This window comes from Mirounga leonina, unplaced genomic scaffold (assembly GCF_011800145.1).
Source record: "Mirounga leonina isolate KUSES-001 unplaced genomic scaffold, KU_Mleo_1.0 Mir_101414, whole genome shotgun sequence".
Classification (NCBI taxonomy): domain Eukaryota; kingdom Metazoa; phylum Chordata; class Mammalia; order Carnivora; family Phocidae; genus Mirounga; species Mirounga leonina.
In genome coordinates this window covers 2960474-2984546 of record NW_023270121.1, presented here as the reverse complement: position 1 = coordinate 2984546, position 24073 = coordinate 2960474, and the positions used below count along the sequence as shown (strand labels likewise).

The 24073-nt window shown below is 40.3% G+C and overlaps 1 protein-coding gene across 3 annotated transcripts in view; it reads right to left on the bottom strand.

The window, feature by feature from the left end:
* Positions 1 to 2851: 2851 nt before the first annotated feature.
* Positions 2852 to 24073, bottom strand: part of PCDH19 (protocadherin 19) — a 125965-nt gene continuing 104743 nt past the window's right edge. For all 3 annotated transcript variants that reach the window (XM_035026202.1, XM_035026029.1, XM_035026116.1), the window contains one exon: positions 2852 to 8560. In XM_035026202.1, coding sequence (XP_034882093.1) covers positions 7971 to 8560 — 590 coding nt within the window. In that variant the 3' untranslated portion in view covers positions 2852 to 7970. The remainder of the gene's footprint in view (positions 8561 to 24073) is intronic.

The window sequence follows — 24073 nt, the reverse complement described above, 5'->3', positions numbered from 1 at the left end:
CAGATTGCTTGAAACCCAGAGGGACAGATGAATATAGGGTTACCAGACCTTCATTTCAAGGGCTGTTGACTAGCTAGAGTGCACAGACTCTAAAAGGAGCCATAGTCCTGTCATGCATGACTAATGCAACTTGAAAGGCAGGCACTGGGTATAGAGAGAGTAGTGAGATGCCTGTGAGGCTGATCAAAAGCGTTCTGGCTTGAAAATCCCACTGTTGTGATCACTTCTTTGGACCATGACATTGGGCCAATGGTAGTTGAAAAGAGTAATAATCTCTAAGTAGACAGACATGGTTTTGGATCCTAGCTCTGCTACTTAGTAGCTGTGTAACCTTGGGCAAGTCCCCTAAGCTCTCTAAGCTTCAATTTGTGTGTATATAAAATGGAGATATCATCATCCACTACATAAGGTCACTGTGAGGATAAAATGAGATGATATTTGGAAAGTGTCTGGCACATAGTAGATGCTCAATAAAAGTCTGACTTCCCTTGAACCCTAGCAGAGAAAAGAACTCTAGGGAAAAAAACGGGATGTGGCTAAATTTTAGAGATAATCTAGAGTAGAAAAGGAAGTGGGGGAGACAATCACAAGAGAAGAGAAAACTCTGGTTGGGGAGAGGGGAGCATACTGGAAAACCTGGACAGCTAAGGAAAATTAAGGCTTTGGGCACCTGGGGGGAAGTAAAGACATTGACACACAGGGAGAAGGAAAGTAGGGAAATGTTGGGGCCACTAGCACAGTTTCCCCCTCACCTTTGGGCAGAAACAGCAGAGGTTCCCCACCAGGTTCTGTGGACTGATTCCCTGCGGCGCACTGATCATTGAGAGAACGAGGTAGGGGTATAGCCAGCCTGCCAGTAATTGCATGTAACTAAGAGAATCTCACGTCACTTCTCACCCATCCTCCTCCACATCAAAAGCAGCACACGGGGCGCCTGGGTGGCTCAGTCGTTAAGCGTCTGCCTTCGGCTCAGGTCATGATCCCGGGGTCCTGGGATTGAGCCCCGCATCGGGCTCCCTGCTCGGCGGGAGGCCTGCTTCTCCCTCTCCTGCTCCCCCTGCTTGTGTTCCCTCTCTGGCTGTCTTTCTCTCTGTCAAATGAATAAAATCTTAAAAAAAAAAAAAAAAAAAAGCAGCACACGATGGAAGTGTGAGACATGCAAGGAGGTCATGGGCCAACATAAAGGAAGGTTAGGACCTAAAACTCTAGGAGAACACCTCTCTGATCCCATCCTGGAGAATTTTGTTTTGCAGGTTAAGGGTCCCATCCCCTTGCATGTGGTGGCATATCTATACCCCAAAACCAAAATAATGAACATGGGGAGTCCTATCTGTCCCTAGAGCAGCTGACACCTCTCATCAGAAGCTGCCCTCTTAGGCAGTTTCCCACCATGGTTTCTTGACCCCACACACAGCAAAAATCAATGACATCTGAGGTGAGTCACAAGTACTTTGTTACCAAAATGAAGAAGTGTATTATTTTAATAATTTGCTTTGTTTTGTTTTATAAACTTGAATAGTTTTGAGATTATGCCTCTAATCTGGCAAGGCTCCCACTTTTGGCAGAGGTACAGTAGTTGTCCATGACCTTGGATGTACTTGTGTTGCATGTATGAACGCCCTTCATCATGCAACAACTTATTTTTTTCTTGCTCATTCCCTGAAGGATCTTATTTTAAGGAGGAGTTGCCATTCCTTTTTGAGGCCAAAAAAAAAAAAGGTAAATGGAAGAGGGTCAGAGATACTTTTTTTCCTTACACTTTTGGTGTGCTAGCACATAAGCACTCATAATAGCCTCCTATGACTTCATGGCCTCCAAGCCAGTGACAGATCAGCCTCCTTCCAATACACCTTTATGACCATCTGTGAGTCTTGTGAACATCTGTATATACATCTGCATATATGATTTCATTCGTCCCAGCATGTCTGTGCTCACATTCCGATGTAACACCTGTTAAACTGCAGCGTCAAGTATCTGGCTATCGCTAGGGCTTTAGGGCTAATTCTGGGGAATGAGATGCACTCTCAATTTAATACAGGTGGGTAGAGATAACAGGAAGCCGGAGATCCAGGGAAACAGTGGATTTCCTTGAGATCTTGTTTTTAATGGTCCAGAAAGAATAGGTCATGCTGAAGCAAGTTAGCCTTTAGCCACTAAAGGCACCCTTTGGAAATGTTCTGCCATGCCCCCTTTTTTTACTCTACTGGGATTTTTTTTTTTTTTTCTGCCAGTTGCAGCCAGATTGAATACTTGCAGCCCAAGTGCTAAGTCCCAGAGAACAAGAGTTTGGATAAAGAAAGATTATCAGGACTTACACTATAGCCTTGTTATGTGCAAAGTCAGAGCCTCTCCTGGTTGCCTCACTTTCAAACCGGAAGGCATCAAAGGGGCAGCCAGGTCATCTTTGTTTCAAACTGTCTTTTCTCCTGCTGTCAGCTTCTACTATTTCTCACCTTTTTTTAAAATTAATTCTTCAGAGAAGTCCCACTGTGAAGTTGGCCTGAAATGGTTATTCTTAAAGAATGGTTTTAGTGCTCTTGTTTAAAGTACCACCCAGAAAAGTCTTTACAATTCTGGATATGAATGGGGCTCTCTCGTCAGAAAATGGTATTAACTGGGGTTGGAAGGAGGGGAGGCACTCAGGAAATGACTACAGCCTGATCGAAGGAAGACTCCCCTCTTAGTTGGAGAGTGGGCAACTGCGTGAAGTGGAAAAGGCAAGAGGAACCCTGTGGGCCTGAACACCAGTGACCCTGCTGAGGGCTGGTTACCTCCTTGGCCTAAGAGTTACCCTATCCTGGAGCCAACCAATGCTCTCTAAGACACATGTCACCAAACACTCAACAATTTCTCCATAATAACCTTTAATACTAAAATGCATTAAATTTTTGAAGCAGAGAAAACACATTTAAGGGGGAAACAGAACCACCAGATAAAAGGAAACAATGTGGCAGATAACACCATTTAAACATAACTGTAATAATTTAATAAAGCTGCTTTATCATCTTCATAAAATAGACAGAGTGGTGATTTTTGTCTTTTTTTCTTTTTACAATGATTCAATCACTGTGAAAATGTACATAACATACAGATCAGCATATACAACAATGTCATCTTCATATAATCAGCAACAGAGACTGCTTAATGAGACATACTGTACTTGCATCCCTCTAAATTTCCACCCTGGTTTGACAGGTAAACAGTAATAGTGTCATCAGGCTCATTCCCCTCACTAGAGGAGAGAAGGCGTAAGCCTTTGCAACTAATACCTTAGCATTCAAATAGCACAAGGAGGTATTTGTTGCTGAATTTCTAGCTTGAGCTAGTCTGGCTCTTGGTCATTAAAGTCTGTGTCCTAGCCTTCCTCAGCTGAACGCCAGCTAGTGCCCGTAAAAACCGACTTAACCAGTGCTGCAATGGTGTTAGCTGTTTTGTTTGCTAAAGTTGACAGCAACTTTCAGTTAGTAACAAGGTCATCTTTGACTGCCAACACAGCTGGAGCAACAATCAGCCTCATTAGTTTTTCCCTAATGACCTACAGTGCTTTCCAATCAAGATCAGGTTTTCGTGGCTTGTTCTTTACCAAGAGCGCCTTGCAATATACATTTCAGACAAGGTGGTTGATTTTCTTTGTTTTACAAAAGCAATATGAGTTCTATTTGAAATTAATTCACTTTTGCACAACAAGTGACCCACAGGCCAATTCCAGCCTCACAAGAAAACAAAGAGAGCTGCAACAACTTCATTAGGACAATGTGTTTTGCTCTGGAATAGTTCATTATCAATATAAAGCCACCCGGTCCCAGCCCCACCCCCACACATCCCCTTTGAATAGTTACATACTTAAACTAAAGAACAACATCTCAATACACTTCAGTGTCAGCAGATACAATTTGACTCATGAAATGACATCCTTAAATGTAATTTTACTGAGAAGGCAAACACTAGGACTGTATACAATGGACTTCTTAAGCTCATGTATGCCAGGTTTTCAAAGTCAGTTAGGGTCTTATTACCCTGGGTAAAAAGCCAAGTGGACCAGACTTGTCAGGATGCTTTGGGGAACATTCAACATCAAAATGATCCCCATGGAGTGAACTGGAATTCCAACCAGAACTCCTATTATGTACAATAATAATCCTTTTCCCACCCTGGATGCCCAATTGAGCTATCCCCTACACCCTGCCTCTCCCCAAACTGCCCTTTGTCCTTGCTGCTTCAAGTGGACCACTTTTCTTTTGCTTGTTAATGATATGATAGAGCAACGTGAAAAGTTCAACTGAATTCCCATCATACGATCAGTTGTATGCTGAAGGAACACAATCGGGATGATACTCTGGGTGTTGCTAATTTTCAGAGTTCTACGTTGTATTCCCTTTAACCTTTTTAATTCATGGTCAGTGGGTAACCATGTCAACAGATTAGTTTAAATGGGCACCTTACGTGTGCAATTAGCTCTACGAGGCAGGTTTATTCTGGAGCCGTGATACTCAAAGTGTGGTCCCTGGACCAGCAGCATCAGCATCACCTCGGAATTTTTAACGAGGCAAAGACTCAGGACCTGCCCCAGACCTGCTGAAACTCTAAGTGTGGGGTCCATCAACCTGTGCTTTAATGAGCCCTCAACATTTAGTGGGCATCTGATCCATATGAATTACTAGGCCTCACTGCCAGAGTTTCTGCTTCAGTTGGTCCAGGTGAGAACAGAGGATTACCATTTCTGAGAGGTTCCCAAGTGATGTGGTTGCTGCTGGTTCAAAGACTACACTTTGAGAACAACTGCCCTTCAGGAACTGCAGCATCCCTTGGCCCGGGCAATAAGGTGGATCATAATTTACTCTACTGGCTTTAAGAGGATCAAAGAGATGGTAAGTTTCACTCTGAACAGGTTCAAAGATCAGTCAGTATAGAGAAAAGAAAAAAGAGACTGCACATAGCGTGGCTCTCTTCTTCTTCCTATTCCTTGTATAGAGCATATTCCCATATTTGGGGGAAAACAATCAATGCAGACGAAAGCCTTTATATTGCATGAAGAAGTTTACCTGCCCAGGGATGTGCCCAACGCAGCTCTAAGAAAAGCAGGTCATGCCTCAACACCAGCTCCTTCCCAAAAGGGACATCAGGATAGATGGCATAGAACTCCCTAGAACTTAGGAACTGAAACTGCTCCCTTATGTTTTAAATGTGTAACATGTTTAGAGAGGGAAAAGGAAGAATATTTGGCCCTCTGGCCTTATGTGGCTTTGCCTCAGACATATTGAAAGGAAGAAGGGAAAAACATGAGCCAAAGGGAAATCTAGGATCCTTGCACAAAATTCCTGCTTGCAGGCATAGCCTATCTATAAAACGAGCTTACAAAGCCCTCCTAGGATGCACTTGTGCTTCTGGGAGTACGTATACATCAGACAGTTGTAGAAGAAAAAAAAGATACTTTCTTAAGGACAGGAATTCTCTGAACATGCTCAAAAGGGTTTGGGAGCCAAAAATTCTCTGACTTCCCACCGAGGAAAAAAAAAAAGTATTTTGATAAGGAAAAGGGATTAGACTGTAGCTTGAAACTGAATTCTGAAAAAAATGGGGGGGGGGAAGCAAAATCGATGCCACTGCTACTCTAACCATTTTAAACCTGGCTGGTAAGAGACATGGCAGCCAGTGCCCTCTCTGGCTCAAGAGCCATATAATATTTAATATTCCCACTTGCCACAATCCTCTCAGCTCCCTCTGAGCATAGTAGGAAATACACCTGTACAAAAACTGTCAAATCTGACTCAAAAGTGACCTTGATGTGGTAGCTAATAACATAATATCAGGATGGATCAGGCGAAGAACAGTCAAAATTCTACAGGCAGCCATCATAACTTAAAGGAAAAACATAATTTTTAATGTGTTAATCAAATAGTCACTTGAAAACACAAGTAAGTACCTAATTCGAAATCTGCTAAAATGAAATGAATCAGAGGGGGAAAAAAAGTGTGAGAGGTAATGAAATGAGCCGAAATGAAGATGTTATGGTAATTGATCTCTCCTTATATCAGTTTTAGAGGGAAATTTGCAGCCACACCAATATTTTGTATGAGGTAGTATTCAGCACTGAATAAGAAATAAGGATGAATTTATAGCTTCATTATAGGTTCTTTTTCAGAAATCTTCTCCCCTACCGAACCCCATCCCTATTGCCTTACCTACCACCCTCCCTCAAAGCCCTCCCTCCCATAAAGGAAAATATTCCTAGTAATGTATAAAGCCAGGAACTCAGACAAAAATAAAACATTTAAAAGAGCTCACTTATCTAAACTTAAGAAAATAAATCCTCTTTTGCATTTTGGTGCTCTAACCTCTAAGCCTTTTTTCTGGGTACTCTTGAATTTCAAAAAATGAAACAAATGAGAACAGAACCACAAAACTTGTTTCTCTAGAAACAACTTTTTAAAGACCAAGGCAGAGCAAAGGTGACTTATCTGTTTAGTTTTAAAGGTGCGAGAATACTATGTTGGCTACTAAATATTAATAGACACTAAATGGAGTTGGAGAAACAAACAAAAAGAATGTGCATAACAAACTTGTTAATAATAAAAGGTGTATTCCTAGCCTACAGCAAAGAGTTAGCTAAATCTAAAGGATTTTTATTTTAATAGTTTCCTGTTCACATTTTTAATTTAAAGTATTAGTCATAAAAAGACGAGTTCAAGTGTCCAAGTGTCTCCATTTAGAAGGCACAGTAATTGAATTAGTGATGCTGTTACTGGTTACCTGTCTTTTCCTAAATGTACACTTTGCACTGCTTACTCTATTCCTATTTATAATCCTACAATACAGAGCAACATGGAGTTCTCAATTCCAGCCCCCGACATGCTTTCCAGTCTAATTCTAATCGTGATTGGGAAACACTGAATCAGGAAGGGTGTGTCAGAAAAGATGCTAATTTAGATCTCAAAATAGATTCAGTCTTTTTGAATTTTAGACGATTAGAAACAGGGAATTTCTAAGCCTGGAAACTGATAACTTCAGGAGCAACTTTCCCATTCAGGGCCTGAAAATTTTAAAAATTGATGCCATAAAACTTTCAGCACAGTAGTTCTGACAACTGCAAATTAGATAGCAGAATATCCAAAAATGACTTTCTGTGATGATCTATCACTGATCTGGGCAGAAGACTGAAAGGCAGGAGAAATACTCTGCAAGGTGGTGAGTAATCACTACATGGGTATCCACCATGAGTGAGTATCCTCCAAGTATTCAATCTATATGTGTGGTGTTGCTCATTCACTTGCCATCTCGGTTTTTTGCACTTTGTTTTTGTCTATAGTTTTATTAAGAAAAAAAAAACACCAACTTCCAAAAAAGCCTTTTGCCGTCACCACACACATAGCAATTTGCAATATCAAATACAACAATAGCACAGCTAGCAAAAGGGTTCTTAAAGCAGGGGTGTCCACAGCAAAGTAGCGGCATTGGAAAGTACTCAAGCTTCAGAAACAACCTTTTGGGGGCTCAATTTCACATCACTGAATCAATGAATAGTACACAATAAATGACCATTAACTTGTCTACACTACAAAACAGTGGCGAGCTTATTAAAGGTGTCCAGAGCTTTCTCCTTTTTTTGTTTTTTTTTAATGTAATCCTCCACAAACAATGGTAATTTATATTATAATTTTGACATAGAAAAATATATAAATTCAAACACTTAATACATAATACTTTTCACAACTGAATTTGTCTGTTTCCCCAACATCAAGGCCCCATGAACAACTCAAGCCAAAGCTAATTTGCTCCACCTGAACACCCCTGCTGCCTGTTGAAACGAGAGGGATTGTCACAGAATGATAGTCACTTATAAACAACACATTTAGGGAAAGCTCTGAAATAACAGCCACTCAAGAACCAACCATTGGTGAGCAATTAAAACAATCAGCTCCTGCTTCCTCGAAAACCAGCATGGTTTCTCTCTCTTCTTCCCCGAAACTGCTTTAGAGAACAATATCCTTCAGACGCTTCACACCAGGAGACTCTTTGTCACGACCCTCCTTCAGAGTGGGGTTGACCTCATGCATGACTTTCTCGCTGTCAGCTCCACGGGGCTCAGCTTCAGAGGGACGAGATGGGCCACTGTGGATATACTGCTCCAGATCACGGGCCGGGGGCGCCAGGGCAATGGTGTAAGACACGGAGGGCTTGGTGGGCAGAGGGCTCTTGAGGTGCAGGGGGGAGGTGACAGGGCTAATCGCCTCACAGCCATTGCCCGCCTCCCGGATAGCGCCATTGACCTTGGGGCTGCAGATGGTCACATTGACAGTTCTCCTGCCTTTCAAGGTGGGCCTCTCCTCAGCCGGGTGGTCACTGATATCTTTTCCAAAGGTTGCAAAAGTCCGCTTGGTGGGGCCACAGTCGTCATAAGCCTCAACATCAGCAGCAGTAGCTTCAATGGACAGCGCGATGACGTTCCTCACGTGCTCAGGGGACTTGGAGCGGGTGGGCATGGGGTTCCGGGGCATCCAGCACCTGTCAGAGTGGCCAAGAATCCGACATTCTTCCCTGCAATGAAATCCTTCATTCTGATCTGTTTGGAGAAAATAAAATGTCGATTACATCAGCTTTTCCCAGGAATCATTGTTACTCCCCAGTGTTCTGGTTTCTTAGGTACCCACAGGCCCTTTTGGGAAATGGCATTTTTAGATAGTCCTTTATTGCCTTTTGGGACAAGTGTAAAGAATTGGATTTTTAAAAGGCTGTAGATCTCCCCCTGTATACTCCTCTTTTTTTTTTATTGTGATTTTTGTTGTTGTTCCCACTGCTGACAAAACTAAAAACCTAAAGGGAAACGTGTTATGATGAAAAAATGTATTTTTAAAAAATTTATCCTGAGTGTCAAGGCGCTGAGAGTCAGCGTTTTTATCAACACCTCCTGCTAAAAATCAACTGCATTTGAAACTGGTTCCAGCAGAAGAGGGAGTGAAGGCAGAGCAGGGAATCCAACAGTCAGTATATCTGAGAAGTCTTGGCCATATTTTTGAGCAACAGCACTGCCAGCCCTGTTTCCACCCTACTGGTCAATGATATGCCATGCTTAATTTTAGATTGGCATCATGCTCTCTTTGAAAACCCAATCACTTCACTTCCTTTTGACCATCAGTTCCACCAGCCAATCTTCTCACTAAGTTATTTATATGACTTGATTTCCCATTAGAAGGAATATACTGAGATCTTTTCCTTCCATCTGACCCATAAGCTTTAGTTGACCCTATGCACACATCACTCATAGGCTGTGCATCATTTAATTATACTCAACTAGCCATCCCTCCTTATTTTCCTTATCTGCAGTTTTATTAGGGTCATATTTCTTAAATCTTTCATGGATTACATTAACCCTATCATAGATCTCAGCAGTTAGAATTCGTAATTATCGGTGAGGCATTTTTTTCTCTTCTCAAATCAGGTTCTTTTAGAGTTAAGGCTTTAATTTGACTCTCAGAGAGGCTTTCTACATGGGTTTCATCAAAGCATGGACCCAGGGTTAATTTCTGCTTTCCATTGGAAAATTGTTCATCTCAACGTCTGGTTTATAGCCCTACTTTCCCAGATCCATTTTTATTTACATTACATTCTTGTATGAGGATGACCTAATCAAAATTTTCATCACATTATATAGTGCATCAAAATATGAGCAGTTTAACATTTACAGAAAACCCTGGGGCGAGATAGGAGGAGGTGGGGAGACAAGGAGAGACTGCAAAGACAGAAAAAAAAGCATGCCAAAAAAAGTTAAAAATATATTCTGTGATTGCTTTTTTGCTGGGGGAAGAAGTTTGAAATTCAGGGTCTTGCCTGATATAGTCTATATATAACACACCTTCCTTATACACTTGTATTTCTTTGTTTGCTTCTTGTTTTTAAATAGTAAATGGCATAGCAGAGGGGCAATGTTCTGCCTCGTCTATCAAAGGTTATTTTGGTAAAGGAGCACATACAAGGGGAGGCTCAAGAAATAATGGTTGAGCTGGATGTATACCTCATCATATGGAGAAAAGGCATTGGAAGCAGCTAAATGTCAAGGCCTAATCCAGGCTGAGTCCAGATTTCAACCCAATTCTGGGAATGGCCTTTGACCTAGTTTAAACTACTGAAAAGCCAATAAAAGTTAAGACCCTTTCAGTGTACTGGGACACAATTTGCCAATTTATCTTTAAGATGGTCATTTTATGCTCCCTTTCAGTGGTGGAGAATAAAACACTCAGAATTTTGCTGCTATGAAGCCAAATAACAAATGAGCATTATCACCAATAAGATAAGTGCCTTTCACATAGATAGGACAACGCTTCTGCAAACTCCATCATAGTTCCACATGAGGGTTGCAGGACCACCTCTACAAAATACAGAGTTGTCAAAGCCTTTTCTCTGCCTCTTCCCTGCAAACTCTCAGTGCTGCCATCTGATAGCCTATCATCATTCAAAATGTATATGTTTCTGGGAGAAAGTATGAAAGTAAGGAAAACATGCTGGAACATACTTGGGAAACATTTACTTTGTATAGGCTCAAACATCAGTGGAAGAGTGTACAGATGATCCACCCACAATCAGTTTCATCTAAATCCAGTGTTTTCCCAGGAAGCCCCCAAGATCCCTCCAGCAGGACAGAATTCACATGTTCAGAGTTTCCCAAAAAGACGTTTTTTTTTTTCTTCTCCATCTCCTCTGAAGCCCATATCATAACTTTCCAAGTAATAGCTCTAAAGAATTAATGTATTTGTTTTGAGGTGAAGATTAAGGAGGTGCAAGTTGGGGAATAGTTTAATAATTAACTTCTATTTCTACATATCTGAGTAAGAGTCCCCTGGAAGTCAGCGAAAAGAAAAAAAAAAGTTCAGAAGGTTATGAAATCCCTGTCGTTTTTGTTACTAATTTATAGCACAAAGGCATGAAGGACTTAGTCTTTGAACCCTGGAACCATGGACATATGATCAGCTATTAAGAGGAAACCCTAGCTGACCTTCAGACTGATATTATAGGCCACTTGTTCACACACCTGAAGTAGAACAGTGGTGAATTATAATCTAGCAGAATCATCCCAATGAGCTCAACATACAGCTCTCACTTAAGTTTTTAGTATCAAGCAGCTGCCTTCCACTATTCAGTAGGAGAATGCCATCCATGTGTTATACGGAATGCAAGTACAGTGCTCCTGCCCATATTAGACTGCTTCAAATGAATAGCATGGGAAGACCTGGATCCCCACCACACACAGAAGGAGAGCAGAGACCCCAGAGATAGACACCTGTAAGATCTTATGAATCTAGGAAGACCAGAGCAGGGAACTCAGTCTTCTCAGAAGCTTCTGTGCAAAGACAATACTTGCTTTCAACTTACCCACTGCCTAAGTGGATAAATCACCCTCTGGGAAGAGGAAAAGGTAAACTCACTCAGCATCCCCAGGAATGTGACCAATCTTGCTAAGCCTACTTCAGCCCTATATGAGATAAAAAATAATAGGTAATTTTTTGAATTAATTATGTGAACTTATATGTTCACTGCTCTTACCTCAATGCAAGCAAAGACTTGAATCTAAGAGACTCATTTACTCACAATGTTTCACCCATGGCTTAGATCTGATATCTTTATTTCCTTAAATCCTTACTAAGGGCAGTGACTTGCTGCTTATCATTTTTAGTATCAAACAACACTCGATGACATTTGTGTCAATTCAATATGATGAATATGCAACTGATAAATCATTGAATACTACATCTGAAACTAATGATGGCTATCATATCAAACATATGTTGGCTAATTGAATTTAAACAAAAATCTAACCTAGCTTTAGCGTTTATAGCCATATGAAATATGAAAGAAAACACGCTGAATATAGATAGGCAGGAAGAACGTCTTCCCAGCCAAAGGTAAACTACATTCATAAATGTACTGCAGATAAATCACTTTTTCAAAAACCAAAACTTCAGTTTAGTAAGGAAACTGCATATTAAAAGTGAGAAAGTCACAATACAAATCCCCTTAAGAATAGCAATGAAGACAGACCAGATGTGAAAAAGCAAAGAAACTACTTCTGGAATTGCACAGGACTGGTAGAGAATATGTGCCTGCCATCATGTAGTATTGTGGCTAGGGATGGAGGTATGAGAGTAGAGAGGAACCATAAAAATTAGCTGTCAAAAAAAAATTAACTATCAAGATACTGGTTCCAGCTGAAACAGAGGTCAGCTGGAACTCATTGATTCCCTGCTAAGATTCCTCTTTTGTGCCTACTTATGACTCTATACCTTGTTACATCTTGACCTGAGCCTACGTAAAGCAAAATGTGAACCTCTAAAATCCACACATAGTTGTGGAAATTCAAACACATTGCCAGGTACAGATAAACGAAGGCAGGTGTCTTTAATTCAAATGTACACATAATTAGGGGTGAATGATGAATTTGCAAATTGGTCTTCCCTGATTCTGAACTTGTTCCTAAGATTTGCAAAAATAAATAAAATGCATAAGTTTGGAAGAGGGACAGACAAATCTCAAAGCCACTCCTTAGATCAGGTTTAGACAAAAAATTCAAAATACAGAGACAAAATAAAGCTTCCTCAATCTAGGTGGTAATATGTATTTGTTTGGTCACAATCTGTCCTTAGGGACCCTGGTGAGAGAAACCTAAAACTTCTGGCAAAAAAAAATATTATATGTTAAATAAAAGGCCTAAGAAGAGACAGTAATGAATTAAGACATGATGGATAAGGAAGTAATTCAAATAGAAAAAGAAGAGAATATGTTATTTTGGGCAAATATTAGCCAAACTTTTTGCAGCAATTGCTACCCTCCTCATAAAACCACTGTCTCTTCAGATGCAGGCAAACAATGTGCTTCCACACCAGAAAGAGCCTACACATGGTCCCAACCAAAGTAAAAAAAAAAAAAAAAAAGTGATGAAAACACCATCTCAGGCTTAGCTAAAACTTTCAAAGTCCTGGTGGAATAGAAGAGCTGAGAGGCTCTGTTGGGTTTGTATAGATGTCCAGCCACAATGGATGTGTTCAACAATGCTGCAGCTCTTTATTGTGATTAAGAGTTTGGATGTATTTAACTCAAAGATCCCAATGGTCAGAGACAAAACTCTAACGCTAAAAAAGTTCAAGGTAACAGTTAACAAGAGCAATGTGTTACCTCCTCAGAAGTGATCTGCAGTCAATGAGGCAGAAAGAGAAAGTTAAAGTGAGTTCCAGTTCCTAAGAGCTCAAGTAGTTAGTTACTTCTACGTAGCGGCAGTAACATAACCTACAAGCAAGTGATGTGTAAATCAGGAAAGCTTCCTGGATTGTACTCATATGCATCCACCTAGCTTAATCTGCATCAAGCCCCTGAACAAAATAATCTACAACAAAAGCAGGACCAATTTTTGTAAGCTATAATGGAAGGGATGGTAGCACCAATTAGGAACAGGTTAAGTGCTGTTACAATTTGTCATGTGCACCTAATCAAGAAAACATAACTGCTAGGAAGTATCCCCTCTTGACCTACCTCTTACTCATCTAAAGCACACATAATGAACTGAACCCAAATATCCATATCTATATTTAATATTTAGGAATAGAACCACTCTTTTGTTAGGATTGGCAAGGTGCCAGCCAAAAACCTGCATTTCCTGGCCTCCCTTGTTGATAGCCGTGGCCATGTAACGAAGATGGATCAATGTTAGGAAGGTAGGATGTCAAGAAAACTCCTTAAAAGGAGGAGGGAGGTGATGTAGCTGGGAGACCCTTTTGTCCTTATTCCTTCCTGCTTTGTCCTGTCTGGAATGGAGACATAATGGCTGGATCTACAGTATCTATCTTACCACCATGAAGCAACTCTGAGGATGGAAGCCACGTGCCTATGGATAGCAGAACAGAAAGATAGAAGAGCTCTGGGATATCAAAGATATTGTAGACCTACCTCACTAGACCTGAACTTCTTTCATATAAGAGGAAAAATAAGTCTCCCTCTTGGTTAGGCCACTGATTCATTTTCTTTAGTGGGAGAGGAGGGTCTTTATTACCAGCCGTTGAACACTATTTATAATTGATACATTATCCCTGAAGCCTCAACTTAAATTTAACTTTCTCAGGGAATCCTCCCCTGATCCCTTAGATAGACCACCACCCCTTTTTATAACACTCATTATAGTTGTCTAATATCTATATTCAATGTTAGCTTATAAACTCAAAATGAACAAAGATTATATCTATTTTGTTCCCTTCCATACCCATAGAAGCTAGCAACGTGTCCAGCATAGAGCAGGTACTCAGTAACAGTTTAATTTAATTGGATAAAAAAAGGTATATGAGTGATAGCAATAAAACAAAGAACCTTGGTCAACACATCAGATATTGTGCTACTGATACAACTCCTAAAAGTGGAAATTACTATTCTATTTAGTAGAAACACCATGAAACACTAGGTACCTGTGTCAGAAACAATAAAGTAAATGTAGCATTTAAGAAACATTAAAGTCAAGTGTCATCTTAGTCTCTCAGTGGTTTCCTAAACACTAGTTGCAGGTCTTAAAAAAAATGTATCATGGTTTGATGTCCAGTTGGAAATATATTTGTCATGTGCCTTGGAGTTTTCAATTCTAACAATAGTTAACAGGGCCTGTACTCTAATAAGTTAACAATACAATAAGCAGAAGCATCTATTTTATGAAATGAATGTGCTATTCAAATATCAAGCCTTGTTTCTTGGCATTAAACACAACTGCTGTTAATTCCTATAAAATACAAGCCAAAAATGGGACCTATAGTGAGCCTTTTAGCCCAACTGCAGATGCTGACTCTTTCTGGCAAAACTAATTAAAATATGGATGGCAAAATTAATGCTCCAAATATGCCAGGGAATTACCAAAGGAAATAATTATCCTGGAAAGAGTTCTTAAAAGCATTTTAAGGCCTGCAACATCAAGAGAAAGAACATCTGTAACTTAACAGGACAAGCAGAGTAGCAATGGGTTCAGTGAAAAAGAGAGGAAGGAGCAGGAGGAAAGGGAGGAAGGAATGAAGAGAGGGAAGGAGGAAGGAAGGAAGGAAGGAAGGAGGGAGGGAGGGAGGGAGGGAGGGGAGCTGGAAACACTATCCAGGCTTTAAACATTCTGTCTTGGTTTTGATCCAATTGACATCTTAAGGACTGGGCTTCTTTTGGGTGTTTAGAGCAACTAGCAAAAATTCAATAAAGGCTTAAGACTTCGCAAAATTACAACTTCCCAGAACCCTCCCAGGTTGTCATTCTGAAAGGAGTTTACACTCACTTCCTAAAGGACCCAAAGTTTTGGCAAGAAAAGTTAGAGTTCCATCTATAAAATATTCAAGGGCACATCAGTGAAGGCTGAGATATTCCTAGAGATTCATGAACCAATGCCACCAAGCTATCCTGCAGCCACTCCTGTGTAATAAGAAGTAAATCACAAATTACACTACAATGACTTGTCTCTTTCTCACTCCCTTCTTCTCTTTCTTTCAGAATTTTCTGCCATTTCGGTTCCTCCCTAATGCTTCCTTTTCCTCCTGTTCCCTAGCATCCGACTTGTTAGCAGCCCTTCCCATAGCACTATGGTCTGACAGACAGCAGGCAGAAGGGATAAGATGCCAGAACTGTGATTGATATTCAAAACACCTACATGGTATTATTTGATGGATGCCAAAGAAGAGCTATCCAAAAACCAGCCCTTGTAACAGAGAGAGAAATTCCCATATTTTTCATTCAGCTGGGTATAAGCATTAAAGGTCCCTGTTAAAATAAGAGAATCCACTACCAAACTGAGATCATCAGATTTTCTTTGGTCATATAGCAAAACCATGGGTGAAGGGGACCCAGGATAGGAGAGTTTTTGTGGGGGAAGAAAGGCTACAAATGTCTAGAGGTAGAGATACCTAGGAAGGGCACAGTGGGGGGATAGGGTGTAGGAACAAAGTTCCTGAGACTGACAAAGAGATGTTGCCAAAAAACAGCAGATAGGCAAAGAAAAAAGGCAGTCCTGATTAGCAGAGTTTGGCATTTTCAGGATGGCTAACTAGTTAAACATCAGGAATCTGTGAAGTTGAGTTTTAGCTTGGGGTGGAGGGGATGGCTGAAAAAAACTGATGGACCCCAATCTTGTCCTAGACCATTAGATCAGCATCAATTAGCAAGTGCCACCCAACACTTGGCCTCGTGATGCCAAATGGCACATAAGCCTCTCTCCTCATTCACAGTCTATGCACCTGAAATTAATTCACTTACTTCCCGGTACAACATGAAAATAGATTAAAAAGATGCCCCTTTCAGAATTCAAAGCGATTGAATTATCTTCAATGGAATCTTCAGTTCTGAGCTGGTCAAAGAGACAAAGTTAAAACATATTGAAGTAGCAGTGCTTGAGAATTGAATATTTATGATAGATGATGGTGTGGCATGTACAGTCATACAATCTAAGTTGTAATTTGGGCAATCACAATAGTTCCTGGAGTTTTCATTTTTGTACTACAGCTCAATTCAATTCAACCCATAAAGAAGAGATTTCAAGATGTATATAAGTATAAATCATTTGTGCTGATGCATGGGGAGCAAGGAAATGAAGCAGAAGGCTGCCTGGAAAATTGAGACTAAGAAATAAGAGGTGCTCACGGTGACCGAGATAAGCAGAAATTGACTAAACTGGAATCTTTGTATTTTGGCTTCTATGGTAAAGAAAATTACCTGACAAAGTGCTGGACTTCATCTGGGTGCTGAGAAACTATATGAAAAGGCATCTCTACAAGTCAAATATGAGGTGTCAAAGCAGGCCATTGAACTAGTGCCCCAAAGGAGGAACACTGAAATACTGAAACTCTGAGCAAGGTGGAACCATTTTCTAAGGTTTCATTCTAAAATGTCCACAGAATTAAGTCCCTTTGCCTATATCTGTTAGACACCTACAACCTACAACACCTAGTCATTTCTGTGAAGAGTTCAAACCAGTTGTTTGATTTTGTGTAGATTAAAAACAGTCAGACCATTTCACACATTCTACAGGTAGTTATGCTGCTGGCAAGACAGAGCCTTCAGATGATCCTTACAAGTGGTGCTGAATTAAAAGTCATTGCCAACTTGGTTTTACTCTTTCCTGGAAAATAAGGAAATTGCTAACACATCATTAGCTTGAGAAAAAAGCCACTTTTATGTTGGTCATGAGCTTCAGGGGATTAGATGGAATACGTCGTGAGGATGGCACAAATAAGACTGGTACAGAAGGCAAGAGGGACAGGGTATGTTAGCCAGGAGAAAAAAAATCTTCCCTTTTTTAATGAAAATTAAATGTTGGAGGGGGAAAAAGGCTGGTGTTCCTCTTAACAGGAACTGACACTTCCTTCAGTCAAGTCCTAGGACATTCGGTTTTGTAAAACAGGCAATACTGTACATAAGTCAAAAAATATTGCAACAGTAATTTCTAAATTCTTTGAAGATTCTTGACTGCCAAAATGTTCTTGTTACTGGGTGGGGAAGCTAAGAAGCAACATTAGTACTTCTCCAATCACTTCTTTCGCATTTGAAAAATAAAGTGCTCAGTAAACCAATCACTGCCCCTTGTAATGATTCAAAAGGATAGTGTATGTCATGACATCAGCTAGGTAGGAGTCACTAGAAATAGTCACTGGAGGCACACAGGAGTGTCAGAAAGATTAATATCTATTAACTACCTAGGTTGGACTATTCGTTACCAACAAAAGCCTCCTAGAAAAGTCTAGTATTATCCTGATGTTTCAGCGTAACTTCAGCAACCATCTGGAATACTGTAATTGCTATGACACCACTTCTGGGTACAGCAAACAGCACAATCATTTAAAAAAATTTATTTCAAATATCCTCCTGGAAGCTAATAAATTTTACAGCAGTTTCAATCCTTCCTCATTGCAACAAAGAAAAGCTTAGTTCCAGAAAAATTAAGAGTAAATTGATTGCCTAGGGGGAATCTATTCAAATATCACTTTTACGTGTTAGAAATCTTTTCTCCTAGAACATTAGAGGGAGAGAGGAAGGGAAGGAGGGAGGAAAGGAATGAATGAATCTTGGATAAGGGAATGAGACAGATGATGGAGATAAAGAGTGTGAAAGGGATAGAAGTCAGTATATGAGAAAGACAGGCTATAGCAACAGAGGGAGAGTGAGAGACAAGTAAAACCGTTAAATCCTTGTTTGCAAAATCAGGTAGAAATCAACTTAAAATAAAATGCAAATGTGTCACTGGGGTGCAGGCCTAACATTTGTGCTGGAATTTATGAATAATAACTATGAATAATGAATACCAAAATTGAAGGGATCAAACACCACCTTCTATGTTTACTTGTCATTATCCATCTTTCATGGACAATGCTCAGTTTTATTATTTTGCTCTTTACCTTTTTCCAGGTGTCCACTTAATTATTCTTTTTCCAGGTGTCCACTTAATCATACTAGTAGGAGAAAGCAAGTTCCATTTTTCAGGGTGTTGCCTCAAAAGCAACTAGACAAATTCAGAAGTGAGACCAATTAATTTATTCTTTGAGGAAGCTTGATCATTTGAAGGTATCCTATGCTTGTCCTGCTGCTCTTATTAGGAAGAAAAAGTCCTTTACACCTTTAGCACAAGGCAGTTACTGTTTGACCCTCTGGCCTTTAGCTTGTCCAACTCTTCTTTGAAAGAAAAAATGGATGCTCCATCTGCAGCATCAAAGAACTCTTGGAATCTCTTCAGGCCACAGCTCTGCAAGCTTCTTCTGAGTTGGCTTGAACTCTGAATTATAAGAGTAGCAGAAGGCTTTTTGGTTGAGATGACTGGGGTTAATACACTCTGATACAGGTCTAGTAAAATCTATGTAAGTCCTGACACATAGTGAGCCTAGATTATAGCCACAAATATGGATGACAGACACACATGCATGTGCACACACCACCACCAGCCTCATCATCCTTAATACTCGCTTCCATTCACAGGTTAAAATAATGGAGCATTATACGTCGATTATATCTCAATAAAGCTGCAAAAAAAATCCATGGAACAAATCAAAAGATTATTAAAACTAGTCTGGTAAAATTTAAATGCTCTGTCCAGTTAGTACAGATCATGTATCTTTGCAGCCTTGGAATAATCTGTTTTTCCAAAACATTACAACTCCTGAACTCCATTTTATTGCATTTGCCCCTTGTTGGTTTAAAATGCCAATCTTTCATGACTGGGTGTGCAAAACATGTACCTAATGAAGGAATGCCATGCTGTGGCTAGAGAAGCCCTGAGGAGTCTAATTCTATGTTCAGAAAACAAGACAGCACTGCGAATAGAGAATTTAAAGCTTGATTCAAGCCTGCATGATTTCTGTTCTCTGAGATTCCAATCGGGCAGTTACAGAGAGGGAGGGTGCAGACTTGTTTAATATAAGATGTTGGATTCTCGCAAAGAAATATTCCAAGAGTAAACTGAAATTATTAATTAAAGAAAAAGTCTTCTTTGGCCCTAGAGCTTTCTTATCCCCTTAATTCCACTTTGCAATCTTTTTTTATTTGCTTCTACCGGTTAGTGAACAGAAAATAATCTGGCTTGTTATTAAAACTGCAGATAAAATCATCAGCTTTGGCAAAATGCAAACAGCGCCTAGCTGAAGAGCTAAGGATCATCATCTGCTCATATATTAAGACATGGCACAACTCCTTTCTCAATCCTAATGGCCTTGGATTGGAGGCAGGGGGTAGAAAAAGATTGGAAAGGAGGAAAGAGCGGGGCAGATGCAGAATTATATTTTTAAACCGCCTGCTGGCATTCAAAGAGCACTCTCATGTTATTAATCACACATGCACACATACACACACACACACACACACAACACAGAATTGCAATGCTGACATAGCTTCCTGGATAAGATGCTTATATAGGACAGTAACAAACAAAGACATTGATGAATGATTTTATTCTCCTGGGGACTCTGTGTCCCCCCCACTTCTTCCAGAGTTCATGCAAACTGAAAAGTTTATATGTTTAACACCCTGTTATCCATTCCAATATGGGAGGTCTGCAGTATTTCAACAAAGAAACCACTCATGAGTAATGATTTTACGGAGACAAGAGTGGGAAAATGAACTGTTTGAAATGAGTCTAATTCCTTGTGTGATGGCTAATAAAAAGAAACATCTGAACACAGTGCTCGAGAAGCATTTTTGTATTGTTCAACAGACTGAAAATAATAGCCTTTTTTCTGGTCTGCATTACCATTAATAACAGCCTTCCCTTGTGGTCATCTGTGTTTACAGAGGGAATAAAGATTGATAAAAGAGCTCGCCTTTCTTCTGCACCACCCAAATAGACACAGATTGTCCAGATGATCTTTTTTAGCACACATAAACCAACTTTTATTTTAAAAAGCACACATACACCAACTTTTATTTCAAAAAGCAAAATTAATCAGAGTACCTAAATGTTTCAGAAATTACTTAGGAATTGTGAGGAAGCCAGAGAATTTCCAAGGTAGTTCTCAGAAAGATTGTTTGGAGTGTAAAAGGGGACACTCACATCTTGCCTTTGTTTAAGGAAGCCCTTGAACTCTCGGGAGAGGAAATCTTGCATCTGTTCTATTTACTTTCTCCTGACCACACCCTGAAGATTGTTCAGGGCAAGGGAAGAGTAAACTGATTATGCACTAGATAGTGTAAGTGTAACCCACGAACTGCAGGTTGTCAGCTCCCCCAGTGCATTTAAGATGGAATTGCCTTTACAAAATTTGAACATATTCACAGACACTGCATAAAGGAAGGTTCCCCTGGAGTTCAATGAACCTTTTATTCCCACTATAAATAATAAGTGCTCTCATGATTAATTCATATTCCTCTTTTCTCACCTCATTTCCCTTTTCTCCATTCCATAGTATTTAACTTGTTTCTGCCATGCCCAAAATAGCCTCTTGTTTTACCATTCTGTTCAGACTCTCTTCCTTCAGCTTTGTAGCCTTTCCTCATCACATCAAATCCTGCCTAGAAACTCACACCTCCAGGGAAGCTACAGGGAGGAAATCAGAAACAATAGCAGTGGCCAAGTCTGACAGAAAATCCACCAATATGGAAAAAATCTGTTCTCTGGGACATTTCCTCTTTCTCACCAAGAAACCTTCAGAATAAGCCTAATGATTCGGGGGGGGGGGGACCTCCAAATATTAGAAACAGCTGTGTCTGGAATGTCCTCATCAAGGTATTTTACCAACACCCCTTACAAGAAAAACTTGGAGAGGAATATTAACTGTACAACTACAAACATAGTCTGCACACCCTATAATAAAGAGGCCACATTTCCCTATTAGAAGGGTAAATAGTTAATATTATTATAAAATAAAAATTAAAATCTTACAATTCCCTCAAATTCTAAAGAAGTTGCCATGAATTTTATGTCTGCCCAAAAAATCAACAGGGTATTCAGTAAACTATTCAACGATTTGCTCATTGGAAATTCATAGTCTAATGTAACACTGGTCCTCCCCCGTTCTTCATGTTAATATCATTGGGCCATCAGCCAAAGCCTAGAGAAGTAAGCTTCATCTTGGTGAACTGGAATCTCTAGTGTCAGATACAGTCATCCTGACTAATGGAAACTATAGCTTGCCAAAATCTATAGCCTCCCTGTCTATTCCATCCATCAAATATGCTTAGAAGTCCCGTGGCACAAGCTCAGCAGTCTACAGATCCCAATCAACTATCAATAGCTTAAGTGTAAATGACTGTAGATGAAGTACAAGCCAAATGTGTTTCCTTTTCAGTTGCAGGAATTCCATTGCTATTATGGCACCCATAGTGTTCGTGCCTAATGATTCAGACAAGCATCCAGGATCTAAGTGTTCTAGGATGCTCTGCACATGTTACAATTACAACATTCAGCATAGCACCAATAGGCATCCTAGTCTCGAGTTCCAGGTATACCACATTGACAGTATTGACAGGCCCGCCCCCTCCCTGGTTAGATATGATGGAAGATGTAGGGGTTTCCATATGGCCTGCTGCTAGTATAGAGTCCTGTTTATGCCTCTTCAGGTTTCCACAACTAGTGAACAAAGGAATGTATGTATATACATCACAGCCTAGAACTCTCTAGCAAGTCTCTTATTTCCCTGACATCCCAATATTGCATTGAAAGGTAATTTATTATTTTTTAAGATTTTATTTATTTATTTGACAGAGACAGAGAAAGGGAACACAGGTAGACAGAGCAGCAGGCAGAGGGAGCGGGAGAAACAGGCTCCCCACTGAGGATGGAGCCTCACGTGGGGCTCGATCCCAGGACCCTGGGATCATGACCTGAGCCGAAGGCAGCCGCTTAACCGACTGAGCCACCCAGGTGCTCCGAAAGATAATTTATTGAATTTTCCTATTCTTGAACACTTCCCATATGATCCAAACTCAGTGCTCTACCACACTGGCTTTTCTTCTCAAACCCGAGGCTTTCTATTCTGCAAAAGAATATTGTGTCTCAGAGACACTGCTTTAAAATGATTTGCTCAGGAAAATAGTTTTTCTTTTTTTTTTTTTAATTATTATTTATTTGACAGAGAGAGAGACAGCGAGAGCAGGAACACAAGCAGGGGGAGTGGGAGAGGGAGAAGCAGGCTTCCCGCCGAGCAGGGAGCCCAATGCGGGACTCGATCCCAGCACCCCAGGATCATGACCCGAGCCGAAGGCAGACGCTCAACGACTGAGCCACCCAGGCGCCCGAAAATAGTTTTTCAATAGCCAGTTGTATTAGGAGTGAACATAACCAGTTGGGTTATCCCTAAATGCAATAGCATCCCAGTGCATTTACAAAGTAATATTTTATTTTCTTCCTTGATCACAACCATGTCCTGGCATTCACACCCAGTGGAAAGCCAACTGCCTTAGAAAGCCAACTGACCTTCCCCAAGAATAACCTGCAGAATCCAAGGCATGGAAACCTGCTACTTCATCAGAAAGTCCATACCTTGGAGCTCAGGAATACACATGCCCATATGCCTCTTTGGAGGGACAGAATATTTACTAGACAGACCCCAGACTCTATGAATTGGATGATCCATAATATTTGTATTTGTGATAGAGAAACCACATTTCCTTCCACAATAATAGTGCTTATATATTAAGTCTTTAGCATTATTGAGCTAGTCATTATGTAAATAACAAAACCGAGTCCAGACATCAGAACAAATTGGTCCTTTCCAAACATGGCATTTCTCTGCACTTGCTTCCAGTAATCACAGAAAGAATCAAACTAAATATAAATGCAGCTCTAATTTTAATAGATATTTTACTTTTTATTGTCATATTTAATATTTTGGGCTTTCTTATTTTGTCCAATACCTTTCCTTTGTTTCCTATCCCCATAACTGGAGTATCTTGGAGGATAGGCTTTAGATTTTCCTAACCATTACCTAGTTCTCATCCCCTACTGGTAAGAAGTGATGAGACAGTATAATTAACACCAGCTGCCCCATTTTCACTTTTGACTCCAGGAGCTGAGCAAGCCAACCTCACAGGGTGTGGATTGGAGTGGGTGGAAGAATGTCTGGCTCCAGCCCAGCCATGATGGGCCTCTCCCAAACTGCAATCCTCCATTAGACAATACCTAAGTTCTTCAATCATGTTTACACAGCTGGAACTGTGCAGACCTTGAAAATCATGCAAAGCACAGACTGGGTAAGACTGCTCCCTGCTTCATTCTGGATTTAATCCTGTTTATAAATGAATAAGTGAGTGTACTAAATTCTCAGTGTTGGGGTAATAACTACTGGGAAAGAAAGAGAAAGCTCCCTTCCTGAGCAGTGTTCATTACCATGATTGCAGCAGCCCACATGGTGAAGCTTTCTGTCTGCTAGTAAGTAAGCAGCAGCCAATAAAAGCTAAGTCCAGAAGGAAAAGCAGTAATAACAGGGAACACAGCCATCCACCTCAGAAAACAATTCATTGTACAACTACATGGAAAAACTACTTACAATGAAAAGATTGGCACTATCTCAGTGAGGCAGGGTTTCTGACCATTCTGGCCCTTGAGAGTATGGGTGAGTCTTCTCTCCCCTTCATAGAACCCCCACTGTGAGTTTGCCATGTT